Here is a 24,742-nt window from a genome sequence, read left to right as displayed (position 1 = left end):
AAAAAAAATCTAAAATGCTAATTAATGCATTGCAAATAATAAAAATCACATTAGCAAATTCTAGTGTTAACTATGAAATATCATTTTTTATGTTGTATTTTATTTATTTAATTGGGTTTTTATGTTCTTTTTTGGGTTTCAACTTGTGTTATGGGTCAAAGCCAAATGACACGTGTTGAAGACTCAATAATGTGAACTGAGACACATCAGAGTTTCAGACACAAATACAGACAAAACACAAAGAGAGACTGAAAGAGAGAGACAGAGAAACAAAGCAGTCGTCTGTTTTAGTTAGACAGGACACACACATGGACAATCGAGGAAGTCATGAAACAGAGAAAGACAGATGACACAGAGGTTAGAACAGGCAGGAATCTCACGTTCTTTGTCCATTATCAACAGAGGCCAGAATCTTCAATAACCTTTATTGTATTATTTTTTTTATGTTCAACATGGTTAAGCTTAAATGCAATATCAGCCCCTTGGAAAGTTATCTGTTGAAGTTGCATAATACCACTTTGGCTTGGTATCAGACTAGATAGTATTAGTTTTATTACTTTAGCAGGGCAACACTGTATTATGACGTTATCTCCGACCTGTCATGTGTCAGGGGAGCAGTGAACCTGAATACTTCAAGGTGCCCTGTAGTAAAAATATCTACTCTTATAAACAACTGTTGTAGAAGGAAAAACCGCAGGGCACCTGTAAGTTTAAAGGTCTAAATTATTTAGAAGAAAGCCGGTTGTGCAATAAAGATGACCAAGAAGGTGCAGATATTAAGGTTATCGCTCTGTGAGGCTCAAATTTGAGACAAAAGCACCAACTGACCGCTTTTACCAGAGCACCTCGGGAAAACCTGAAATCCCCAGGGCCGATCCCCGGGCCCCGATGAACCAAGAGACACAGCTCTCAGTGAGTTGTGCATCCTCGTCCTAAAGAGAGCAAACAATCCTACATGTTTCATGTTCAGAGGGTCTGAAATCTTAAAAGTCAACGGTCAACCTTAGAACTGGGGCACAAACACGACACACATCCAAAATTAAATGGGTTTTAGAGAACTGTGCGTTTGCTGCAATGGATAAGGCATAAATAACGAGATGACAAATTGATTCTTTTGAATGTAGAGCTCACGAGGGTCACAACTGGGGCAGGAACTCAATGGCAACAGACTCTTTATTTAGTGGCGTCTACCCCGATTTACGTTTGCAGCAACAAATCAAATAGGAGTCATTGGATTTTTTTCAAATGGTGACAAATCATCGACCTAAAATATCTACCCCTTACTGCCCGGGGCCACTCTAGGGTCTGCACTTAATTAGCTATATAATTAGACTTTGCTTTGCTGGGCCTTTCAGTAGAGTTTAATCAATGGGAACAAGACAACATATCCACCACTGAGTTGTGTCAGTAGAACGGGGACTTTGCTCTTGTTGCCTACTATCGCACGCTTCTGGGATGCTGTGATAATGTGACCTCATTCAATAAAGTTACGCTCTTAAATGTAATTTGTTATTTTCAACACATCCATAGATAATAGATAATTATCTATGGCTTTAACAACATAGTCAGAGCACAATGACTCTGTGCTTAAATTTCATATTTACTGGTCTATTGTGTTGCGGTCATGGATTATTTTTGAATTTTTCTTTGCACTCAAATGCTTTGTACATCCATGTTTAGGTTGGTCAATGCACATTTTTTTATTAATATGATATTAACAATATTGTTAATCTATGTTCTATCATCTATGTTGTCATTCACCTAAAAGAAAACCATACATTTTAGTTCCTAAAGAAGTTTACATTAGGCAAAAATGAACAGACAGTGATGTGATCATTACTACACAATGTTACGTTTTTGCACAGTGAAGATATGAATCTGTTGAAAAGCTTTCAAAGTGTTCACAGTCACACTTTTGACCAATATTGGGAAAAAGAAAGACTGGGAACTGCAGCCACATTGGCTGCAAAGGAAAAAACCGTCACGTAAACTATTGAGAGAAACGTCCTGGGGAATCAAACAAGTGATTGAGTTATTAAGAAGGAAAAACACAGCAACAGCATCAAGGGCTTTCCTTACCTGAGCGTAGCTGCTTGATTCGCCCATTACTTGCACTGGGGTCAATGGGCAGGAAGTCTTTGTACCAGGTGATTTCTGGGTCGGGGTTGCCACTGGCAGCACACAGCATGGTGGCTGTTCGAGTGCGCTCCACCACTTTCAGCTGGGGGCCCATGTCGATGTTAGGGAAGCCAGGTGGGAGCAGGTCCTCTGTGGAAAGAAAAGGGAAAGAGGGCACGTAAGTCCTCTGACTAGAAAAACCAGCACATTTGGATCTCGTACTTGTGTTAATCTATAAACACTGTTATCCTTGGAGCTAATAATCATGCATGATTGCACAGTCATTGACACTGTCACAGACAGACAGTTAAGAGATGACAGTGTGCTCTATAGTCATTGTTCTCCCTCTTCAGACTCCCTGCTCTCTTGGGACAATTAGTCCCATGGGTCAAATTGCCTGACCTCCACAGCAGTGACTCATTCTCAGATGATGAGAGCCGAGGGGGGAGGAACCCTGAGGTGTAATATACATCAGAAGCTCAAGGCCACATCGCGACTCGGAGAAGATTCACTGAGTAAGATGCTAGCCAGTGGCCCAGCTGAGGTCACTGTTCATCTGGAGAGCCAATGACCTCACATCCACTCTGCAGACATCATCGTGGCGTCGCAGACACTCGGGGAGCAGTAAATTAAAAGAAATTAGGGCAGTCAATTGAGCTGCAATTTTCGTTGGACTGAAAAAGCAGGGCCAGTGTGTCAGCCTATGCTTAACAGAAAAGAAGAGCTAATCCGTTTTATATTTTACACCTGATACAGTCAATGAAAAAAAATTATATTTAAGAGATTTTGTCAGAATTTTCAATTTTTTGTCAAAGTTCTCTCACTTATTATCATGTCCCTTTAAGTGTCCCTTTAATGATTTTTTTTTTGTCACCACGCAAAATACACATTTAGTTGTTTTATGCACTAGGATTGTGCGGAGAAAAGAGGAGGAGAGGTCACATGTATCCACATTTTGAAGTATTAAATCTTTAAAATAAAACAGGAATACAAGGAAGAACCAGAGGGTCTCAAAACTCAGTCCAGACAGGTTACCTCTAACTAAGGCTGACATCAGCGGAGTGCGATGAATATTTCAATGCTAGGTTCAGAGAAGTACAGGCATTTACACAGTTTTAAGCTCTGTGCTGTATCCTCTCCATCGATTATTAATGAGCACCCCTGTATAATCTCTTTATACCAAGTCCCCCTGAAGCTCGGAAAAGCAGTGGCAAGGCCACACATCACTTTAGAAACTTCAGGACAAGGCAGAGCAATATGTTCTCACAAAGTCCCTCTTCTCTGTGCCATCAATGATCTATGTATAAGATGCCACAAGAGGTGCAGAACTCTCATACCCCTCTAGCCATCTGTGTCTGCTGGAGAAGGATATCTGTGAACACCTGACGTATTTGAAGATGCTGAGGCCTAGCTGTGCTTTGGATCCCATGGTTTGCAACAATAGGCCCAGTCCTATACACAGACTACAGTAATGAGGCTGAAAGCATACACACAGTAAGTGGATTTGAGACTAATAAAATTAGGCAAGTGACAGAGGGAATCTGCCTGAAGGAGCAACGGAGGCCCGGAAAAGGTGCGCGCCCAAACAAACCAGCCGACCAAAACAGCAGTAAACAAGAAGGAGGTATTCTGGATTCACAGAGAGATAATGCTATCGTCTGCTCTGACCTGATACAGCACCGGCAGCCTTTCTGTATAAATGGCATGTATGCTGGTTAGTTCCCTCCCTTGGAATAGAGGCTGATATCATCTTTCCCCCTGAAGCTTACAGGCTCTGTCGATAAAGGCGGCCATGCAAAAATAAATAGATCACTCATCGAGGGAGTGTTACTTCAGGCTTAGCCAGGCTGACTGTGAAGGGGAGCAGGCAACCAATGACACGGGCTGATAGTATCCTACAATTCCCAAAGGGGCTGGTCCCTCATAATGGCGGGGCAATTGCATTTATGTGATGTGTACCGGGGGTTCTCTGCGATGACAAATCTTCAAAGGCCAAATACAATCGACACATGTGCACTATTGGTCAACGACAACGCTGCTATTCATTTTGCCGAGAGCAGCCCTTGTCACTTAGGCCAATAATCATCATACTTCAGAGCTATGAGACACATGCTGCAGTTATGGGATGCATTGCCCCAAGAATTTTCAAAGCTTCACCGTAGACTACTGTTTGTGTCCTGTTTGAAATTTGTAACAATAATTGCAATAATTGTTTGACTGTTCCACTGCGTTAACTGCATGTTTATTACTAAGTGTTATTAACTATAAAGATTAAGGTCTTCTAACCTTAAGGAAATACCCATTTTAAGCAGCATTCATTTTCCTTCCCCTTTCTGCCACATACTGTTTTCAAAATCCCCATTTTGACGGCAAACACGAGCGGACAACCTACATGAACATTTTTTAAATGTCCATTGCGCAATCACGTCGTCGTAATACGTTCTTTACTGTTCTTTGTAGCATTATGATTTAGGAACACAAAGAATTCAGAGTACTTTCCCCCTGTAGCTTAATGATCATGGGTGTAGCCAGACCAGATGCAGTACTGTGGAGGAAGAGGTCAGGCTATGGCAAGACTCCTTTAACCTAAACCCAGGTTTTTTTCCCTAAACCTAAACAAGTATAGTTATCTGTGACCAGTCCATAAGCTCAACCACTTGTGTCTTGTTGTAGCCATGACGACAAATGTCCACAGTGCCTGCTGGGATGGGGTTGTCGTTCCAGTGCGTATGTCATATGACCTGTGGTCTTCTCCACTGCTGTAAGATCAATCGCTCACTGCATATGGTAACTATTAGGTTTTCAGGGCACTTTTCACTTAGAGTTACTGCAATGGCAAACAGTACATGTCGACTCCATGCAACAGCTGGTTTGATCAGCACGACAGGTTTGAGTTGACCTTATCTAGGTTTTGATTTTTGTCACTCTTTAAAAAAAGAAAAAAATGCTGGCTTGAGTACCGTCATTATCCATAATTGTCTTTAATGTCGCTACACCATTTAATATCATTACACAAGTGACAGGTGCAAAGCCTTTAATCAGCCTCTGGTCAGCTTAGCCTCTGCCTGGTTGTTAATCTGCCGACTCATGCCTGCTGTTGCATTCTGCCTTCTATCATGCTAAGTGTTGCCCTCTTAAAAAGTCCATACTTTAGACTCATTAAACACTTCTGAATAATCCAATTTCCAGTGATTCACTCCTACCAAACCATTGCTTTTTTTTACAAATCTAAGTCAGGTATAGTCACAACTGTGCCACAGCTCTACACAAAAAGGTTTAGTGACGCCAATAGGCCATTCTGTGAGCACTTTCACTCTTTCCTAAGCAAAGAGAGTATAACGTGTACTGTGAAAAGTCTAACCTTTGAAATCCAACTGCTGTGCCACTCTTTACCCACTATAGCAGAATAATTACATATTATTCACCATCTGCTGCTCACACAATGTAACACTGGGTTATTACATATACTTAAGCACCATGAATATAATGCACGACCTATGCTCCACTCAAAAAGCACTAAAGAGCTGATGCCTTTTAAGGGTTAAGTGACGATGGCTTTCTCCACACTCTGACCTACATGACGAACAAAACCTATGACCTCCATCATGCAGTTAGCTATACAGTATTATATGCGACATTTAACCCCTGTGAACACACAGTGCTCCACTCTACCAAATAAGCTCCACTGGCAACTGAAGCACTGGTCAGGATGTTGTGTGGATTTTTATATTTTTATCCTGCACACAATCATCCATCTCATCTGGTGTCAAAACCTCTGACACGGTGGCTTCAAAGCTACTTATTGTGAGCCATCAATTATCTCAAAGAGCGGAGAGAGCAACAGTCAAAGAGAAGGAGAGAGGTAAAAACCTGACTGCAGGTTTTTACCAGGAACTACAGTGAATGCTGTGGGGTGCTCCACCATCCCCCGCACCTATTACTCATATTATTATTTTCACTTACTGAAATGATTTAATTTCATCAGCGGCATAATCAGGTTAACTGATTACCCAGCGCCAAAGCACAGAGACACAGGCTTTAAGCAGGTTTGTGCATTAATAGCACAGAGGGACTGCCGGGAGACAGACAGAGTGAGAGAGCGGGAGAAAAGGAAGGAGCAAGAGACGGGGAAACAGAGGTTGGGATTAGAAGCTATACAGTAAGAGCATGATAAACACAGTGGGAGACAATGAAGAATACCAATGGCAAGCTCTCGTTTACGCATAAATCTGGTTTGAATAAACATGTGTTTAAGTAATAAGCATACCCAGCTGCTCGGACTCTAGACAATGCAAATTCATATTCTTTGCACCTACACCACGGCCAGAACTCCTCACATCAAACTGACAGGCCGGAGACAAGAGGAAGGTGTCTGTGTAAAGCAGGGAATTGTACAAATAATATAGCAAATACACTATTTGTGTACCACTTTTCGGATAACGTGTCTAAATTTATCACCAAACGAAAAACATGCTCATTTGTTAAGCACTAGTTGGTCAGCATAGGCACCATAGTATGCCCAGTTGTCACCATAATCACAAATGGGAGCCACATATATGAGGCTAAATGTTTTTTATTCCAGGGACCATATAAGGTTGACTGGTTGGTTCTGTATTTTTCCTGCCTTGCACCTTTCCATGACATTCCCTGAAATCTATGACCAACCGAATCTCTGCTGAATTGCTTGAGAAATATACAAAGGAAGACAGGGGAACAGTGATCCAGGGACAGAGAAGAATAGCAACACAGGGAAAATCTAATCACAGTGTCCCTAGGCCCAGCAACGATAGCCCTCTCCGGATAGCCATCTCAGCTGAATAATGGTTATTATACGGCCAGCACTCAACCTCTACCCCCAGAAAGATGTCTTAGGTCCCATTGGTATTCTCCACACCTTGCAAATCTCGCCACCAAGGGCAACGTTTAGATCCAAATCTCCAAAAATACAACCGAAACAGTCTGATGAGACCAGATGAGAAAAAAAGGAAGAGGGGCAGAGGAAAACAGTGACAAAGGAAGACAGAGGCAGAAAGAATGAAAAGGTGAGGGGCACGGAAGGTAAGGCAGAAGTTTGCAGCATTGCTTTTTGCCCTCTGGCAAATGCTGGCGCAGCATGGGGTGCAGGGCCTGCAGGCTCTGTGCGACCTTCTTTCCAGAGGCCTTCAGACTCCTGAACTCCCTTTACAATACACACGCTGTCAGACCTGTCTGTCACACACAAGGACTGACTGAACACAGCTCAGCTCTTAATGCTGGTTATTTCTATCCGATAATATCTGCTATTACACTGTGCAATAAATCAATGCTTCCAATACTTCATAAAATGTTCACTATATTCCAGTGGTAGTTTTTATGTACTGTCTATCCAATAACATGACTGTACAAAGACTGACAGGACCGGTAATAACTTTATGGATTTTTTGACGGTCCATCAACCCATCAATAGCGCAGACCACCTAGATTTTTCCGGGTCTGCCCGATGGCCAGAGCGACTAATAAGGGTTTTGTTGTTCCTTTGGTGTCACTGTGAATAATTTACATATGTTATGTTAAGGATATGAAATACAATAAAGGTCAAAGGTTTAAGGGCTCAAATGGTTTTAATTTTATATTTCAATCTACTTCATAGGCTGAGAAATAAAAGTTTTTAGAGGGCGTCTCAGGTCTTAATGGGCTCAGAGTTCTTTGTGTTGCTCGTGTTCAAGTTGAATTACTTATTAGCAAATGTAAAAAAAATCAATTGCTGCCTGACTTTTCAGATTTCAAGATCCAGTCCCTTTAAACTCACTTTGGTGAATTTCTAACACAGCTACAGTCACATATTTTCTGGGACAGCGATAAACCAGAATTTCTGAGGGTGTATAAAATTTGATTTTCTCACATTGCATGTTCATAGCCTATTCCATTAAAATAATGATACCAGCCTGAATCGCTGTACCACTGAGTCCTGTTGGCTTTCTTGTTGTTCAAAACAGCGGAAAAAAAGCAACAGACTGATTGACTCCGAGGGACCACATAGAAACATAGAAATAGAAATAAGTCACAGTATTACAACAGCATTTGACATGTTTTTGCTTTTTCTTACTCATAATTTCTTGAATCAAGAGTCAAAAATCAAGAGGCCACTGCACAGAAATCTGCTGCTCCACATTATCCCCCATTCAGTGTCGAAAAAAGATTTTCATCGTTATTTACTTATAGAGGCACATCTAGCTTATTAGACGACTTTCAAACAAGCGTGTCCACGGGGCTCTACTATGTGAGCTGACCCGCTGTCTTTACCTATGAGTTTTAATGCTGGAGCCCAGGGTCCAGCCTTCGATAGAAAAAAGCAAACATACAATACAGGCTGTTTCCCTGATGTGGTGAGCCACCGTGATAGACACAGCGCAGACAAGAGAGGGGAGTAATTGCCGAGGACAGCTCCTACGATCCCCTGCCTGTGAGGAGGAGAGATGGGGTGAAAAATAAAAAACACAAGACGGGGGGGAATCTGTTTATCCATCTTAGCCGGTGGAAGTTTATCGAGTTTCATCCCCCACTCTCTCTCTCTCCCTCTCTTTCTTGTCAGACTCCTGAGGCGTCCAGGGTAAGACAGGCGAACTCCAGGGGAGACAGGAGATGAGGCCAGGGCCATTAAAGGAAGTGCCTCACTGTGGAGAAACGTCAACCAGTCAGGTCTAGTTTAGTGGTGGGTGGCTTTGAGTGTGCGGTTCTGTAAGGGTGTGTGTGTGTGTGGGAGGGCGGGGGGGGGCGGGGGTACTGTGTGAGGACTCGCAGTGGGCACCTTGAAACCTGACGTCAGTTTACCACACCGTGTGCGAGTGGCAGGGCTGCTGTGCAGGCCTTTTCAAATGGGAAATGCCTAAATTGTTTTGAGGTGACAGCTGTGCCGAATGTGATATTGATCATCTCATTAAATCACGAGAGCTTAGCGTTATTCTACTACAACCTATGACAACCTTCAACCAAGGTAGGCTGAGGTATTAAAGACATGTCTAGCCCAATTCATGCACGCACTCAAATATGAACATTCTGAATAAAAGACTTTAGAAATTGATTATTCTGAGGACGTTGAAGTGTTTTGTAACTTTTAATTTTAGGCAGCCACATGTTTTTCTTAGACATCATAGACAGCCGTCTGTATTCATGCACAAAGAAAAATACATGTCTTCTACTACCCCCAAAGTAAATACGTTCCACATCTAGTTATCATTTCCCATTCACGAAGAAATTAATTGTGTTCACAATAAAAGTACTGTTACTGAGACAGTGCCTGGTTTCATAAAAGACATGAAGGGCAAAACCTAATTTGTGCAGCTTTTTACAAGACTAAAATAGCTTGACTCCTGTCAGATGATGTAGGTATGCAGCATGATTTTATGTTATACCTAATGAGGAAGTGCACTGTGGGGTGCTTTGGCAATGGCGAAGCAAGATTTAGAATTTATCATTTTAACTGTGTGATCAATAAGAATTCTCATTATCCCTAATGTGAATATTCTTCATCAGTGCTGAGTGCGGGGGAAATGGGACCCATTAAGAAAAAGCATTGTCATGTTGGAAAATGGGGGGGCTTCATCTCATTGACAAAATCACTGCTTCACAAACATATTTGTAACTTCAGCAATTATAAAGTTTTAGAAGATATATGTGAACAGGGCTTCTGTGCACCAGAGAATCAGGACTTGGTGCTCCCGACATGTGGAGCAGAGACTCTCTAAGCCTGCTTAGCACCAAGCGTCCAAAACAACAATGCATTGAGCTGCTGCACTGTGCCATTCCTGCCAAAGCAACTAATCTAACCAAAACAAACACCAGCTCCCCCCCAAACAAAGACTGGCAGTAACTGAAGGATTTGGAGACAGGCGGATGGGTGGGTCTGGGGAGCGAAGTCAAAGACTTTGTGGGCCTTTAGCTTATTACAATTAAGCCACTAATGACAGGTTTGGAGGCACCTTTGGTGGGAAGAATGACAATCATGAATATGTGGGGGGATATAAATGAGCAGAGGGGCCAGCTAGACGACGGCCTGGTAATCGCTCGATGTCTCTTCGCGACGCAGAGACGACGAGCAGACACGACAGCAAGGGTCACAGAGGATGTGCCCCTCACCAGGGCAAGATAAGTTGTAGTGTTGGATAAATAAGTCACTTAAAAAGATGACGAGGCCGAGTGGTTGTGGGCAGAATGCTGATAAACTATGGGGGGTGGGAACAAAGAGGACCACAGCTACAATTTCCCCATCATTTCTTGCTGTAGCAGCATTTGACAGAGCAATTGGTGAATGGTTAAACATAATTCTCTGTCAAGATGGAAGGTACCTTCAGAAAATGACAATAAAAGGAAAAACACATACAGTCCACATTGTGCTCAAATAAGTGTCCCCTTCAGCTGTAACAACCTCATTCACACAGAGACGTGACGCAAACTCCAAGTATTTCGATGGAAGGGCACGGCGGAAAATGTGGGTCTACGATTTTGTGGGCAAAGGGGTTGATGGGCTAGAGCAACACATGTCAGGAGCACAATAGTCTAGAGTACGACCAGCTGCTGTTCGGTCCAGGTGGATCTGGGCCGCACTCCAGAACAAAAGCTTTGTAATCACAAATAAATCCTGCAGCTTCCAACTGGCCTGACTCCCAACGCTATTTTCCTCATAAATACAATCTAACTTGTCCTTATACCCGACTAAGAGCTACAATGGTCTAACACTATTCATTTGACAAAAGTATAAGGCTTCTCTTTCTTAGCTGATGTGTATGCCTCACAAAGAAGAAATACTAGTAGCCATACTGCATGTTAAGATTTCCATAGATTTTCCACAGGTGGCCTATGCATGGCACCTGTGAAGCATGAAGGACTCGAAGTCATGTGAGCTCTTCTGATCCTGCAGGGCTCACAGCGTAACCTCTGTGTTGTACACCTCCAGTCACCTGGGCGAGAGGCTTATGTATATGCATGAAGCTGGTGGTCCAGGCCATATCCCCTTGCTCTTCTTTATGCATGAGCTGGACCACTCCAAAGGTCGCCACTCACGCCGTTTCCACAGGAACCACTCTTTTTCTCTCAACTCTTACTGTCTGCGTGTCGAGCAAACAGTAACCCTCACCCTACAATTGTTTGCATTTTATTTCTGCACGTTATCATTGTATTCATTTCCATGTTTTATTGGTTTCTACATGTTGATTTTTCACGTATAATGTTCCAAAATGCAATTACTATGATTCATATTAGTATGTTCGTTTTGTTGTCGTCCTAAATGAATTACACATGACATTATGAGCAAGTAAATCCCATGACCAGATGGACCGATAGGCCAACCGCACATTTCTGTGAGTATCTGCTTGGCCAGAATTGCAGGGGAACTGATTTACATTTTTTCAGTTATCCAGCGAAATCCCGTGACACCAAAATACTGGCAGAGATTTAATGAAATATAATGACAAGGAGGCATTATAGAAGGGAGTGCTGCCGGGGAGCTTTTACTGTGAACCAGATGTTGGAAATCCAACCACTAATTTCACAACTGATTCGCATTGAATTACATGTGCATTTCTACATATTAATGGACGTGTAACAAGAAATTATTTTCCATTGTTTCAGGTTCCACACATGGACAATGGCTGTTTGAGAGAAACAGAGAAAAAGAACAGATGGAAATGATCTGATATGGGAGGAAATGGGTATTTCTGCCACAGGCTGAATCACCAGGTGAATCAAACCAGTGAACACTTTTCATTGTAAAAAACATCTCAGAGACACTAATCTCTCAATTTAGTCTCAATGGCCAAGGAGATGGCCCATTTAGTCTGGCCATCGCATTGCTGTGACAAAGGATCCATTTATATGGACTTACTCGCCAGTAATAAACCAGTCAGCCAAACCTGAGCCAGTCTCCTGCTTCCCCACTTGCTTTTTGTCTCTTCATTCTGTATTTTCTTTACTCTGCCCTGGTGCTGTATATTGGCTGTGGTCAGATGTCTACAGTCGGCAGGGTCACTCTACTTGAGCAGGAATTATATGAAGTTGATGGCAAAAGTTCAGGAGCCAGCCACCCGTGACCAGAGGCTAGTTCCTTCCACTTATCCCGCTCCATCAGGAACCACTTCATTTCTCTCTTCCTCTTCCTCCTTTATCTTTTGTGCTTCCACTCAGCTTGTGGTCCCCCCCCCCCTCATCCCCCAATAACCAACGATTACTGCATTAAAGGTTTTGAGGATGAAAGGATTCAGACGCCATAAATGCTTATCTTGGTGAATTTTTCTCTGGAAGAAGAACATTTTTCTATAATAGTAAAAGACAGATTGCAGGAGACGAGTAGGCATAAAGATGCTAATATTTATGTATGAAGTGGAACAGGGGGAGGAGAGATGATTCATGGTAAGGAGATAACTAAGATAAGCTGTTTTCAGACATGGAGTTCAGACAAATTGGGCCCAGACATTTTCCGGACTTTGCCTTTCACATATGAAGAAGATTGTTTGAATTAGAATTAAATTCAGGTGGGGGGTGGTGCCTGAGTGGAGCCGAAAGCTCTCACATCTCGTGTCTCATACACGTGGCGTCTCTTTTTAATCCTGACACGTAAGCATTACTCCAGTTTTGCGTCTGCCATTCATCAAAAAACGTCATCAACCTGCCCAATCGCTGGATTGAAAGTTCCCCGCACATTTTTCTGCTGTACTCTCACATAGGCTCACTTGGACATTCTCCTGACATTTTAAAAGAGGGCTGGCAGGAAAAGTTCCAGAAAATGCCCAAAGCAACTGACTCGTTCATTTGCGATCTCTCACACAGCCCCTCCACAAAAATGTTCACGGAAATGTCTGGACATCCATGCCTGTCTGAAAGCAGTTCAATATAAGAGCGGAGAGGAAGCACCAGAGTCACCTCAGGACAGCGAAGCGAAGAGTTCAGAGGGGAAAAACACGAAACTTCTTAAGCCTCCAATAAGATTGAGGGGCATGAGGGCCATGCAGGTGGTCAACATTTGACTATTGATTTGTTGTTTGTGCCAAGCCTGACCTCTCCCATACACCAATAACACCAATAACAGCTAGAGAATCCTAACACAGCGAGGAGTAGCACCTCATTGGCACTATCGCAGAACAAAGCACGAAATGTGCTGCACTTGTAATTCTCCTTAAATGAAGGAGCCAAAAACAAACCGCACTTTTGTGATCATGCACACAAAGAGAGACCCGATGGTTTATCATCTGCAAGTGGAAAAATTGCTGGAACTGAGAGCTGCGAACAGGTGCTTCATGCAAAAATAGGTTCACCGTCAAAAGGTAACCTCCACTGATGGGTGTAGATCTTAACAGCACGAAACAAATGTATTATTTACTGGTGGAAGCTGTGAGTGCTGCTTGGGAATGAGAATTGACTTGTTTATCAGGGACAAGCTAGAGACAATGCAGTGGGCAAAAACAACTCAGAGAGCACACGGCCATGGCACAGTGTGGACTTTAAACTCAAATGAGGTGTGTCGGGGGGTTTGAGGCTTCCTTAAAAAAAACCCTGCTGTGCCTTCTCCTCTTTATCTCTGGCGTGCATATAGGTGTTGTGGCCATCTGACTGGCATGTTCAATAATGCTGTCCTGGCTAGTCAATAAAGATGGAAACTGTGGAAGGTATACCAGGAGAACACTTCCAGTCTTCAATGTGGGAGATGTCAACATTTCAACCAAGTCACGAGACTCTGAATGCTTTCTGCCTCAAGGCTACAGGTATAAAACCCGTCTCCATACTCCCCTTCTTTAGTAACAATAGCCTCACTTTCTTGAATCTTTGAGTACAACAAAAATAAAACAAGATATGTGCATGTTATTATTTCTTCTTCATCCATTTCCTTATTCTGGTATTTCAAATAAATATATTTTTTTCTCTATCTCCCTTCTTTGCTTTTCTACTCACCCGCCTGCCACTCTTTTCTGCATATATTTCTAGCTCTCTCTACAGGTGTTGGAGGCTAGTGGAAGAGGGCGGAGGCTACCGCAGAAGCAGACAGACAGGAAGGGAGAAAAGGAAAAGAAAAGCAGCCAGATCTGTTGCTGATACTGCCACTTTTTCACTGTCTCATTACAGAGCAGCCACTGCCTGCCTGCCTGCCGGCTGCCTGGCTTGCTCTCTCTTAACTCTGTCTCCCTCTCTCTACAGCACACACATACTCGTACAAGCACACACGCACACGCACGGAAACACACACTCAGCTGTCACCCATGCATACTTACACACACACACGAGGAAACAAACAATTTCTCTCCTTCTTTCATTAACACCCCAAAACACACACACACCCCAAAACACACACACACCCCAACACACACACACACACACACACACACACACACACACACACACACACACACACACACACACACACACACACACACACACACACACACACACACACACACACACACACACACACACACACACACACACACACCTGCTCATGTTTCACCATGCCTTATTCATTTTTCATCCTGCCTTCCCCCGATGCCCTGGACTCACCTTTTCCTCTAAAATAAACTCAAAAAAAAATGAAGCATTACCCTTCGGCACCATATTAGCACCATGAGAAAAGACAAGAGGAAAAAAATGCAAAGACTAAAAGTCAAAGAAATGTTGCAAAAAGAAGAAAACTTTGTACTTTGTCTTTCTCGAGCGTTTGTGAGAAAATGTAAACTGTAGTTTTAAGAGGTTATAAAAAAAACCAAGGGGTCAGGAATGAAACCCGAGGGGAATATTTCACAAATCTAAATGTGTTTTTGAGCTGGAGCCTTTTTGAAACACACAGGGAATACTGATGAAATAAACAGCAAGGAGAAAAATCTTTTTTTCTCTCTCTATATTCCTATCATCTCTCATCTGTCCGTTGCTCTCTGTCTCAGCTCAGGCTCAGACTTTCAAAAACACAAACCAGTTTTGAAGTCAGATTGCATCACACACAAAGGGAAATCTCACATTTATCAAATTCTATGGCAAATGCACTCACACGACAAGTTGTGATGATGAGAACAGATTATAATTGTGTTTTAGCTAATACCTGGTGCTGTGATCTTCTTCAATTTTGCTAGTGTATTTTTCATTACAGCTGATTCATCATCCTAGTGTTTTTTAACCAATTCTTAAATCTTTTTTATACCTTAAAATATAATGTAATGCAAAATATTATTATATAGGATGCTCTTTAGTTCTCCATCCCACACAGTGTATGTGAATTTGCATTCTATTGCTCAAAATGTGATGGAGAAATGGTCGTATCACTGAAAGACTGTACACACAAGTGATTAATCACCATCCACTTGCAGCTGTCCACTGCAGCAGGCGGCACCTTCTCTCTCACACCCACTGAGACACAATGAGACCGGACAAGTGGAGACAGAGAGAGCGAGAGAGAACGACTGCAGGGAGGACGAGAGGCGAGAGCCTCGGCCATAATGGCAGTGATGCTGTGTCAGAAGATACGAAAAATGGTAGATGGGCCATGAAAAGCTGGAGCCAGTATCTGTTGGGACGTTGAATAAAATTCACAATAACCTGTGTCTTCACAAAGCAGACGCCAATCACCAGAAAGCCCTGATCAAACAGCAGACACGCTAAGCCCCACTGCCCTCTGGGTAATAGTGGGTGCACTGACCAGCACAGTGTTGCTCTGTGGCAGACGAGTGGAGTTTCCAGTTCACTTTAAACTATCAAATGACAGTGATTTAATATAAACATACATCTACAGTAAAATATCTGTGTGCTCTTCCCCAACTAATGTAAAGTAACAGCAACGATCCGTGTCACAAACACCCTGATAGACATTGAAAGAGACCCTGAAATTTAGCTTTACAACAAATTATACTTAACAAGAAGCTCTCACGAGAAAGGGGGGGGAGGCGGGAGGGGGTGCTGTGGATGAAAACCAGGCTTTGTAACTTGGCAAACTCACACACCAACAGAGAGCGGGAGGATTGGATCGGTTTTGGAGAGAGTGATGAGAGAGAGAGAAGAGGAGGTTTGATTGGTTTCACCTGGTTGGGAGCGGCAAACGAAAATAAACATGTCGTGTGTGTGTGTGTGTGTGTGTGCGTGTGGCTGTGTGTGTGTGTGTATCGGTGCACAGCTGCAAAAAGAGGTCATGGATGGGTCTGGTGTTATGCGGCAAGCATTCATATGTTCAAGGCCAGACCTGAGAGCTGAATTGCATGCACCTGTGTGTGTGTGTGTGTGTGTGTGTGTGTGTGTGTGTGTGTGTGTGTGTGTGTGTGTGTGTGTGTGTGTGTGTGTGTGTATCAAAGGCGACTCTCTGCTAACTTCTAAGTTCAAACGTCTCAGCTCCATGGCTTCACCAGCGAGCTTGAACTCCACCAACATGATTATTTCTGCCTTGAGAGCTGCTCTGCCTGGCTCTGATCATTTTGATGGGTTCCCCAAACACCACGATAGACACATCATATCGACAACTCTTACAACATTTGAAAAAAATAAAACAGAGCAGCAGACCAAATCTCATCAATCAGGGTTTTCCCTCCTTTGGGAGCCTCGGGGGAGAATCTATTTGCAACAGTAATGGCAGGGCTAAACACTGCAGCAGTCTCAAAGACAATCACACAAACCGGGGGTAACACCCCATGATCTCCTCACAACAGCATGAGTTGACAGTATCCCAGTGGCAACGCTGCCTTCCTGTTGACACTCGAAACACTTGCCTGAAAAATACAGGCAGATCCTCACACTCCAAAAAATTTTCCCATAAGAAAAAAAAGACCACAAAGCAAGCTGTAAGTTGTGTCAGATCTCAAGAGTACACTTCATACACTTGTCAGTCCCTCTCCAAGGACTCCCAGAGGACTGTGTGCAAACTCTCAGCGCAGCCAGATGGCCCCCATCTTAGGTATTCAGCTGAGGCAGTGAAGCAACAGCCAAGGAGGTGTCACAGACGATGCTAAAGGCACCCTGCCACCAACACACGCACCGTGCACACACGATCACACACAAACACACCAGAGACAACAGAGGAAGAGGGGAAACAGTATAAAAAATAACTATGAAGATTGGGTTAAAGGTTAGTCTGCTTTTTTTGGAAGAATAAATGTTTATGAGTTTATTAATTACCTCCACCAAGGAGGTTATGTTTTCACCCCTGTCCGTTGAAAGGATTTCCACAAAACTTGGTGGAATGATGCGCTATGTGTCAGCTTGTGCTTCTGAATGGGTGTGTGTGTGTGTGTGTGTGTGTGTGTGTGTGTGTGTGTGTGTGTGTGTGTGTGTGTGTGTGTGTGCCTGAGTGTGTGTGTGTGTGTGTGTGCCTGAGTGTGCCTGAGTGTGTGTGAATATGTGTGTGTGTGTGTGTGTGTGTCGTGAACATCAACGGATTCCTTATTGGGATGTATAAGTGATGCATGTTTGTGTAAATACATGTTATTCCGTGTGTTTGTTTGTATTTGTCAACATGAATCTATGGGTTGCGCGTGTGCATGCAGTTGGATTTTCTTGCAAATGTGTGCCACGGCTTCTCGGCCAAGTCACCCACCGTGGCGACCCATTTTCTGCCTCTCCACATCCCAGACCACAAACCCTCTGTTTACTGCAGATGTGTCCCCGGTGCCTTGTCCCATATCCCATAATCCTATGCCCCTGTTCCAAGAGCCCATGTTTGCCTATTGTCCTCCTCACCTGTTCTACAATGCCAATCGTCCGCAACACCCCCTGTTGTCTGCCTTCATCTCTGGCCAACTTCTCTTCTTTTTTTGGGGGTTGATTTGTTCCTCTGGTTTGCTCCACTTACATCTCTATTTGCATTCTCTCTCTCCATTGACCCTCATTCTTTTTCTCCCAGCTTCACTCTCCACGTTTTCTGCATTTTCTGTGAATTAAACTCCATCTTTCTTCAATCTCGTTCTCCAGTTTTCTGCCTGTATCTTTTCCTGTCTCCTCCCTAATGCTGCCGAGTTAATGCAGCGGGCCCCGACCTCATTAAAGATGGAAAACTGAGAGAAACTACTGCTCTCTTCCTTTGGTGCTCATGTTGCACCTTCAACCCCCATCATCACTCTCTCATCCCTCCGTCAGCGTTTGGTCTTGCCTGGGCAGGAGAGCGGCTGTCTTCCTCTGGGCTCTCGAGGAAACCTCATCAAGCCGATTCCAATATCTTTTTATCCTCCGCCTGCTCCTGTGGACCACCCATCGTTCGCGTTGTGCTCTTTCACGCAGCTGTGTTCACACAACTGCACATGCTGACATGTACATGCCTGAGCTTGTAGTATAAAAAAGGGTCTGCTTGTTCATTATTGTTTTTTTTCAGTCTGTCTGTGTGCCCACTGTTTCTTTGTAAAGGACTTCACAGAACACTGTAAAAAACAAAATTCAAAATTATGAATAATATGTCCTTACGTACAGCGCCAAACTGAAAGCTGCTCATTCAGTGTGAATGAGTTCGCCTCAGGTCACATTTTTCTGTCCTAGTCAGACAGAAAACGAGCTTAAACCGAACCCGACCTGAGCCTGATGTAGACAGACATGTAGGTCAAAAGATTATCAATAATCAATGACCAACCCGATCTGAGACTAACTATAATTTCCAAATTTTGTCTGTACACCTGACCAATCCGGTCAGGTCCCCAAATTCAGGTATCGACACTCTAATATGTATCACTCCAGGCAGAGAAATAAAACTGTGACAAATGTGAACAAACATGTCATTTCATTATATACGTGCCACGTCTCAATATGTATTTCAACTTTTGAAGGACACCTGAGCCACTCACACCTCCCCTAGCACCCACCAGCGTGTTCCCAGTGCGGGGGGTTTGTTGCTAACAATAACTAACCCAGGATGCTGGGCCAGGCTTCCAATCCCTGCTCCAACATGCATCTGACAGCCAGGAAGGCCGAGCTCGTGTGCTGCCAGCCAGGCAGCAATAGCTCAGCTTCATCCAACCCTGGAAACATGGCAGATGGTGGCAGGAGAGAGAACAGAAGAGAAGAGAGAAGACTCTGAGTGTGTGTGTGTGTGTGTGTGTGTGTGTGTGTGTGTGTGTGTGTGTGTGTGTGTGTGTGTGTGTGTGTGTGTGTGTGTGTGTGTGTGTGTGTGTGTGTGTGTGTGTGTGTGTGTGTGTGTGAGTCAGACAGACAGGTAGACGGAGAGAAAAGAACGCGGGAGAGTGTGACCACATGCTTGCTCGCCTCTGATAGTGTCCTCCGTGACCTCTACGCTCCAGCTCAACAAATGATGTAATACCTTTGCTGAGAATAAACCAGCGCGTCCAGGAGCCTCTCGGTAAAGGTCCGCAAAGTTCAACCATCATTGATTTCATCGACACATCTCATCCAATTTTGTCGTTTGACACCTGTTTGTGTGCACGGGGGTGTGTGTGTGTGTGCAGACACAGCTGTCAGTCGCTGTGCCCTGACTGTATATGCAGGCAATTTTTCATTCAAGGATCCTTTGGGTTTTCATCACGGGCAAACAGAGGTCCAGCTCGTACATGAATGGAGAGTTGATTAGTGGCATCAAACTGATGAACCCTTGATAAACAGCCTTCACACAGTCCATCTGTTCTGAGTGAATGTGATTCATTTTAGGGCGGTGCAGCGCGCCTGAAATAATCCTCCACATTTTCACATGAATTAATTTGGCTTCTCTGGTGGCGATTCATGTAACACTTATGATTTAGCTTGTACATTCTGATATAAGGGTAAAAGAAAGAAAAAGGGAGATATCGCATAAAGTTATATACAAACTGATTGATTTTATATGTAATAGAAATAGATAGAAAGACTTCAAGGTGCAGCCCTCGCTTCCTGGCAACTGCAGTTCAAAAACTCAAGGTGCCATGAAAAAAACCCTGAGGAGCTCCTGGTTTTCCACTTTAATGATTTATCTTGTGGTTACCCCCCCCTGCACATTGTTTCATATTAATGCAGCACTCACCTCGGATGATGGACAGCTTGGCATTGACGGTGATCTCGCCCTCGCTGTTCTCGGCTACGCATTCGTAGATGTTCTCATCTCGCGGCGCGCGCAGAGGCTGGATTCTGAGTACGGCGCCGGCAGCCTCGTCAAACTCGATGGTCTGTGGGGGTTAAGGAACAGGGTTGGGTTAGACTCCATATAGTGTAGGTGAGTGTTAGCATGGAGTACCAGGGTTAACCATTTTCATTTCCAATTTTCACACTTGTTTAACATTTAGGGTTGATAAGACGTCAGTTTATCTGTAGAGAAAACCAAAGAGTGAGTTATAAGAAGATATCCTTGAATGGAAAGGTACTGTGTTTGTGATTTATAACCTTTGGTCCTAATAAATACAGAATTCTAAGGAAAGGCACACTCTCTCTCTCTCACCACACACACACACACACACAGTCCCATATCTTTATGTGTGATATGCTTGCTTTTGTGTGTTTTCATCACAAGTTACTTCAAGGAGGTTAATGTTTTCACCCCGGTCCGTTTCTTTGTTGGTTGGTTTGTTTGTTTGGAGGCATGATTGTGCAACAACAACTGAACAGACTTTTACATAACTTGGGGAAAGGATGCAGTGTGGGTGTGAGAGGAACCCATCACATTTTGGTGCAAATCCAGATGAGGGGGCATTTTTCAACATTTTCATAATTTCCCAATAAGATATGGATCTTGGTGAAAGAATTCAGACATATTAAGGGGACTGACATCTCAAATCAGATTTGATGCAGCTTGATTGAATTTAAGGGGACTGTTGGGCCTTGGCGGAGATTTTATCTGTAATTACTCTGAGACTGACATTAGATCAGTTCTGACATTGTTTCAGAAACTGGCCACTGACATATTTTGAGACTTTGATCTCTTTGAAAACTAACATATCAACAGCCATGTGCCCTGCAGCAAGAAGCTGAACCTCAAGACTTGGCAAATGAGTGGAATTTAAATGGTGGGATGTCTGGACCAGTTACCCCTTTCTTTTAACACAGACTGCCATTTCGTAGGGTTATTGCTTTAGCCTTAATTTTAGATGGATGAAGCGTTAGAGAACACGGTCAGCCCGTCTGTCAGTCTCTCTGCAAACCTCTTCCAACAAGCATCCCTCCTCAGAGGAGCTTACACCATCTCGACGAAGGGTTCACTGCTGAGATCTCTGAGCAAAGCATGATTTTGTGATACAAGTACAAGTCTTGAGCAGCCCCGCTGCTCCCCTGCTGCACATCTCAGAGCTGAGCTGTTAATTAGGCTAAAAACACTGCAGAGCACGGCATCACGATCAATATCAAAGCAGCTGTCTAGAGGGTAGAACAGGAAAAAAAAATCATAACAACTTCAAAACCCCTTTACAAATTTTTTATTTCATGCTAAACGGAGGAAAAGAAGCGTCCGTTCTGGCGGGCTGCTTCACGCCCTTGGCTTTGTTTCCCACTTAGCATGCAAGGGAGAACGTACAAACACTACTTGTCTTTTATTTTGTCCTCCGTCGAGATGCTGCTTTTCCCCCTGTTGATGTTGTTGTCATTTTTTTGCTTTTTAGCCTCCTCCCCTGTGGTTGTCTTCATGTTGCAGTGTGTGTGTGTGTGTGTGTGTGTGTGTGTGTGTGTGTGTGTGTGTGTGTGTGTGTGTGTGTGTGTGTGTGTGTGTGTGTGTGTGCGCGTGTTTGAATCTATCTCTCTATCTGTGCGCTGCCATCAGCCTTAACGAAAGCAACTTTTTAATTAAGAGACACTGAGCATCAATCAAGACTTTTAGAGATGTCATCTGGGACGCCTGCTGAGAACTTAACAACAAACATCATGAATAACACACAGAAAGACACATTCACACAGACAGAGCCACACAAAACAAGAATGTGGCAACGGCAGAGTCAGAGGAATGAGAGAGCTCTGAATTGTATTACTGGCCATCAGCTACAGCTAATGGTGGACCCGCACATCACTTGGAGGTTAACACAGCACGTCTATGAAAAGATTGGTACCTGTTGTCCACGACTATTTGTGAAAACTGTGGGTGAGGAAAAGCACACGAAAACACCCTTTTCAAAAAGACTGCGTGGGAACCCAATTGCAACAGAAGACTGCGCTTGTAATGTGAATGTGGTGCTGAGCTGTGATGAAAAAGAGCATGTGTGGGCCAGGTTTAAGAAGAGTAAATCATTTCAGCTTCATGCTTTAGCTGGGACTTTGCAGGGTGAACTGTGTGACGCAAGTTAAATGTGGCTGCGGATCAAAAAAGTGTGAGCTGCGAACAACAAGTCCTCCAGTTGGTTAATTACTTTACCCTAAAATAGCAGCTTTAATATCATTAGAGAACGGTGTCTCCTTCATTCACACTTCATTCGCCCCAAACAACCATTTTTGCACTTTGTAACTTTGGTGAGTGGGTTCAAGGTCCTGCAACACAAGTCTAGATGAATGACAGTCAGCCGCTGTAATGCCGCACAATTAAAAAGAAGTCGGTTAAGAACAGTGATAGTCTTCAGTCTTCAGTAAGGAAATCTCAAAATATCACAAGGATTCCAAATAGAGTTTGTCGTGTTTTTTAGAGCAACAGCACTTATGCTGGGGATGATTAGGAGAAATCACTGATTAGCTTCTTTGCTCAATCACTCGCACTCTGAACCCAGTTGACTCAGCGCTTGTGGCTGCAGAGGCCGCTGTCACTCAAGAAGTAACATAGTGTTGCTTTAACGCTCACTGAAATGCATTTTTAGAACAATTTCATTTTCTGAAACTGCCAAGAATCGTCTCAGAATATACATTCGCTGAGATATTACCTTTTCATCGTATCCTCAAGTCTCTTGTCACATGACGGTACAGTAACACAAACAACCTGTTGCTAACCATAAAGTGATGAACCAACCTCTATGCGCTGGGAGTTGACCTTCTTGCCTTTCTTGTTCCAGCTCACCCGGGGCTTGGGGTCGCCTGTCGCCTGGCAAACAAAGGAGACCACGCCCCCTGAGACGCCAATCTGGTCGACGGGAACTTTCGTGAACCTTGGTGATGCTGAGGAGTGAGGGAGACGGGGAGAGAGAGAGAGAGAGAGAGAAAATGAGCCATCAGCACTTAGTGTAAGAGGAATGTTTCAACGCTGGAACTAACTTTGCTCCTCTCAATGCAATAAGGCTTAAATGAGTGTGATTACATCTTCACCAAGTCTAGACTTCCACATTCCAATTTGAGTGCATGTATATATATCCACACAAATGTACACACAACAATGATGTTACACAAATCCACACCATCGTTTTCTCGCAACTCCTTCTGTCTCTATTCTGTAAATAAATCTGTAGCTACTTTTATTTACGAAGCTCTGTTTTTTTCTGTTTGTTTGCTATCACGATAACGCAGATCTACTGGATGGATTATAATGAAACATGTCAGAAGGACGTGGTTTGGATCAGGGAAGAAAACATCCCATTTTAATATCGATCAATGTTTTTTTTACTTTTCTTTTACATTTCGAAATGGGGCGTTTCCCCGAAAAGGGGAACGATATCTATGAGTGAGCACAATTTGGTGCGACTTGATTGATTAAGTGCTATTCTAGTGTCTTAATGTATTTATCACATCAGAGAGGAGCCAGTTTGAGTTTTGGATAGAGACAAAATAAATACCTTGACAGACAGACAGACAGACAGACAGACAGACAGACAGTGGGTGGATTGACGAGACACTTTGGATAGATGGACACCTATCAACACCTAATCCCATGTGTCCCGTACTGAGGACAGTTCGGATTTGATGGTCATTGTGGTGATTGAACCCGTTTCAGCATCTTTAACTGGGCCACGCCGTCATTGCAAATTACCCCCTGGGGTGCAATCTCGGATTGAATTAAAAATGACTGTGCCCGTCCTCATCTGGTACCTCCTTTTTTTTAACGCTGTGTAGTTCTGTGTGTAGATCATGACTTGAGAGTTTATACGTGGATGTTGTGCCAAAGTGCTGATGGCTAGTAGATAAAACAAAATATGGCACTGTAGGGAAATGGAGTCTGGACCCAGGCAGTTTCATAACAAACCCTCAGAATAAGATGATGAGGCAGTAGAAGTGAATTTTGCATTTGACGTTGACATTAAAGCATTCAAAAGTGAGAAATTGAGTATAACACTAAAGAATTATGCACTCACGGGACTGTGACCTGTGATTAAACTGTACATCAAACGTTAGTAATTTTGGTGCTTTTGGCTTCTTCTTTTTTTCACTTGGTTGCAGAAGTTAAAGACAACAAGCCTGATAGAAATAAGGAGAGAGAAAGAAAACATAGTCTCTTGGGGAACTCGTTAAATCTGAATCATACAGAAATGTGTGGATGATCAAACGGCCAGCACATAGCGTCAAATTAATAATTAAGGGACCATGGGCCGACACCAGTCTCCAGGCAGAGCAAAACACATATATGAAGGAGAATTCCTGCATTCATTATCGGATAAGGGAGATAGAGAGTGGGTACTTTAGACGGAACGAGGCAAGAGAAATTGTGTAAGACAAGGGAAAGGAAAAGAAGAAGGGTGAGTGTACCGCCTCGGGAAAGCAAAGGCGCCGCATGCAAAGTTAATCTCACCGCCCCCAACGAACAACCAAAATATTTCTGATGCAAATATTACAACAACATACACAAACTCACCGCCCCCAACTTAACTAGTTAATGGTTATTTAATCT

At 43.3% G+C, this 24,742-nt stretch overlaps 1 protein-coding gene across 17 annotated transcripts in view; it reads right to left on the bottom strand.

Moving 5' to 3' along the window:
• ptprsa (protein tyrosine phosphatase receptor type Sa) overlaps nucleotides 1–24,742 on the bottom strand; it is a 236,053-nt gene that overhangs the window by 88,459 nt on the left and 122,852 nt on the right. For all 17 annotated transcript variants that reach the window (XM_035176120.2, XM_035176128.2, XM_035176122.2 and 14 more), the window contains 3 exons: nucleotides 22,937–23,082; nucleotides 20,048–20,189; nucleotides 2,080–2,268 (listed from right to left, as the gene is read on the bottom strand). In XM_035176120.2, the coding sequence (XP_035032011.1) occupies nucleotides 2,080–2,268; nucleotides 20,048–20,189; nucleotides 22,937–23,082 (477 nt within the window). The remainder of the gene's footprint in view (nucleotides 1–2,079; nucleotides 2,269–20,047; nucleotides 20,190–22,936; nucleotides 23,083–24,742) is intronic.

The sequence above is a fragment of the Hippoglossus stenolepis genome, chromosome 14 (genome assembly GCF_022539355.2).
Source record: "Hippoglossus stenolepis isolate QCI-W04-F060 chromosome 14, HSTE1.2, whole genome shotgun sequence".
Classification (NCBI taxonomy): domain Eukaryota; kingdom Metazoa; phylum Chordata; class Actinopteri; order Pleuronectiformes; family Pleuronectidae; genus Hippoglossus; species Hippoglossus stenolepis.
Note: the sequence above shows the minus strand (reverse complement) of the source record. Positions and strands in the feature narration are given on the sequence as shown.